At 34.8% G+C, this 2500-nt stretch overlaps 1 protein-coding gene across 1 annotated transcript in view; it reads left to right on the top strand.

Annotated features, from left to right (window-relative positions):
* The window catches only part of LOC137996582 (ornithine transcarbamylase, mitochondrial-like), a 14608-nt gene that overhangs the window by 6790 nt on the left and 5318 nt on the right, over positions 1–2500 (top strand). Inside the window, exons 4-6 of the mRNA XM_068842043.1 lie at positions 674–761; positions 936–1031; positions 2435–2492. Of these exons, the coding sequence (XP_068698144.1) occupies positions 674–761; positions 936–1031; positions 2435–2492 (242 nt within the window). The remainder of the gene's footprint in view (positions 1–673; positions 762–935; positions 1032–2434; positions 2493–2500) is intronic.

Here is a 2500-nt window from a genome sequence, read left to right as displayed (position 1 = left end):
CTTAAAGTTAGTAGTGGTGGACCATTAATTAGGAAAATTCTAGTTAAAGTAAACAGTTGTCTTTTTTTAAATCAATGCTTAGGGTTTAAATCAATACTTTGGTCACTTAGTTTTAGGGTTTAGGATAAGAACTGATTTTTTGGTCTCAGGGGCACTTTAGCATTCAGAGCTTTTCTGTGTGACTGTATGTCTTGATGTCACATTTTTTTCAATCACAACTTTCGAGGTATTCTTGAGATATTGATCTATTGAACAATACTTAGTCTAGTAATTTTTTTTTGGTAATTATCTATTATAATTATTCAGCTTTGAAGAAAAAGCATTAGCAATCAATATTCAGTTGTTGGTACATGAAAAAGCTAATTTCTATGGTGGCTCAAAAATATATAAATTATAATCCTTTCAAAATTGAAAGTGACATACAGCAAACAGCCCAATAACTGAATGATGGCAGTTTATCAACCTTCCCCATGATGATACTTGTCCCTACCCTTCAGGTATCAGCGAGTTAAAAGAAGTTTTGTGTGTCCTGTTAACGAATGTCTCTCCTTTTTTGGAAGGATCATTTCACATTTCCTTGACAAGCTCTTTCAAGGAACATAATAATTTATTCTCTCAGCAGGCAATTTATATCCAGTTTTTAAAAAACTATAAGTATTCTTTTCTTTCACAGGACTGGCTTTACTTGGAGGCCACTGCGTTTACCTTACAGATAACGACTTCCATCTTGGAGTGAGTGAATCTACCAGGGACACTGGAAGGTTATTACAATGTTAATATTTGTTGCAAAGAGATATAGGTAGTCAAATTGGTTTGATATGTCCTGCCAGTGTTAAATTGATTTACAATTATAATTTCCTTAATAACATATCTTAAGAAGTTTGTTGTTGAATAGAAATATTACATGTCAAATTTCCTCGTTTGTAATTTTGCAGAGTACTTTCCAGATTTTGTGATTTTATCCTTGCTCGAGTGAACAAACAGCAGGATCTTGAGGTCATGGCAGATTCAGCCACCATACCTGTGATAAGGTACAATATACTTTACAACAAACTGTTAAGTAATGATTTCAGATTTATTGATACATAGTTGAGTCATAGTTCATATCTTTGTTTCTTTATTTACCCTCGGAATTTAGAGTAGCTTGATGTAGCTGGTATCTCCAAGCATTTACCCTCCCAGACATGATACACCACAGCAAACCGACCACAACACCGGCAACTGCATGCCCTACTCTTTGCAACAAGTGTGTGGGTTCCTCTACATCCCAAAGGATTATGAACATTGAAGGGTTGTTTGACAGGGCCTATGGTTTATCATCCTTATCTGAGGAGACTTGAAAGTCTAATCATTTGCAGATGTCATTACACACATCACTTTCTCCTCAGTAATTTAAAGACCCTGAGTGTTGGTCCCAGATATATGGATAGATAGATAGATAGATAGATAGATAGATAGATAGATAGATAGACAGACAGACAGACAGACAGAGATAGGTAGGCAGATACATGTAGATAGATAGACAGACAGACAGACAGACACAGATAGATACATAGATAGATACATAGATAGATAGATAGAAAACAAAACAAGAACAAGAATGGCAACAACTGAAACTGAAAATCCGCGCAATCCACCCTTTCCACCATGATTAGGAAAAACCTTGGGAATACTTCCAGTGCTGCTATACAGTAGATTGAAGGATTTTCCTAATGATAGCGGAAAGAACGGATTTCGGATTTCACGGAGAATCCAACATATAATTTAATAATAATAATAATAATAATAATAATAATAATAATAATAATAATAATCACGGTTGGGCAGTCATCACATTTCTTTATTTTGATCAACAAATACACCGTTCATCACATACATCCCCCAAAAAGAACAGAGTTTATGAAGACTTGTGCTCATCAATGACTTGACTTGGCCAAAAGACACCCTGACGGTGGATAGCACCGTCTGAGATCTGCACAATTCTTCATATTATAATGACAACTGAAAACAAGATAATGTTTTGTTGGTTATTCAAGGCAGTTCACAAGTTCACTGCTACAAATTGTACTTTGATTTGACTTGTCCAGTTTTTTTTTAGTATGATCACAGGCTTGATGTTACTGTAAATGTAAAGATGACGTTTTTTTTTTTTTCAGTGGTAAATTATTGATATTTTCATGTACGCTAGGACTTATACTTTGGCAGTGAAGGCCTGGGGAAAAACAGGTCCTGGAACAGAATTAGGGAGAGACATCCCTTTTGCACACATTCTCCTCTCCTTGAAATGAAAGCCCTTTACAGTGTTATAATAAATGTTGAAATCTTGTAAATGATATCTTCTCTTTTATTTATAAACATATCAGTACATAAGTGATACACACAAACACTTAAAAGTACACTTAAATTATTAAATTTCTTATTTTCTCCTTGTCAGTGGTTTATCAGAAATGTACCATCCCCTACAGGTCCTTGCCGACTTCTTGACCTTGCAGGTTTGTGT

Source organism: Montipora foliosa, chromosome 3, assembly GCF_036669935.1.
Source record: "Montipora foliosa isolate CH-2021 chromosome 3, ASM3666993v2, whole genome shotgun sequence".
NCBI lineage: Eukaryota > Metazoa > Cnidaria > Anthozoa > Scleractinia > Acroporidae > Montipora > Montipora foliosa.
This window is presented reverse-complemented; position numbering and strand designations above follow the sequence as displayed.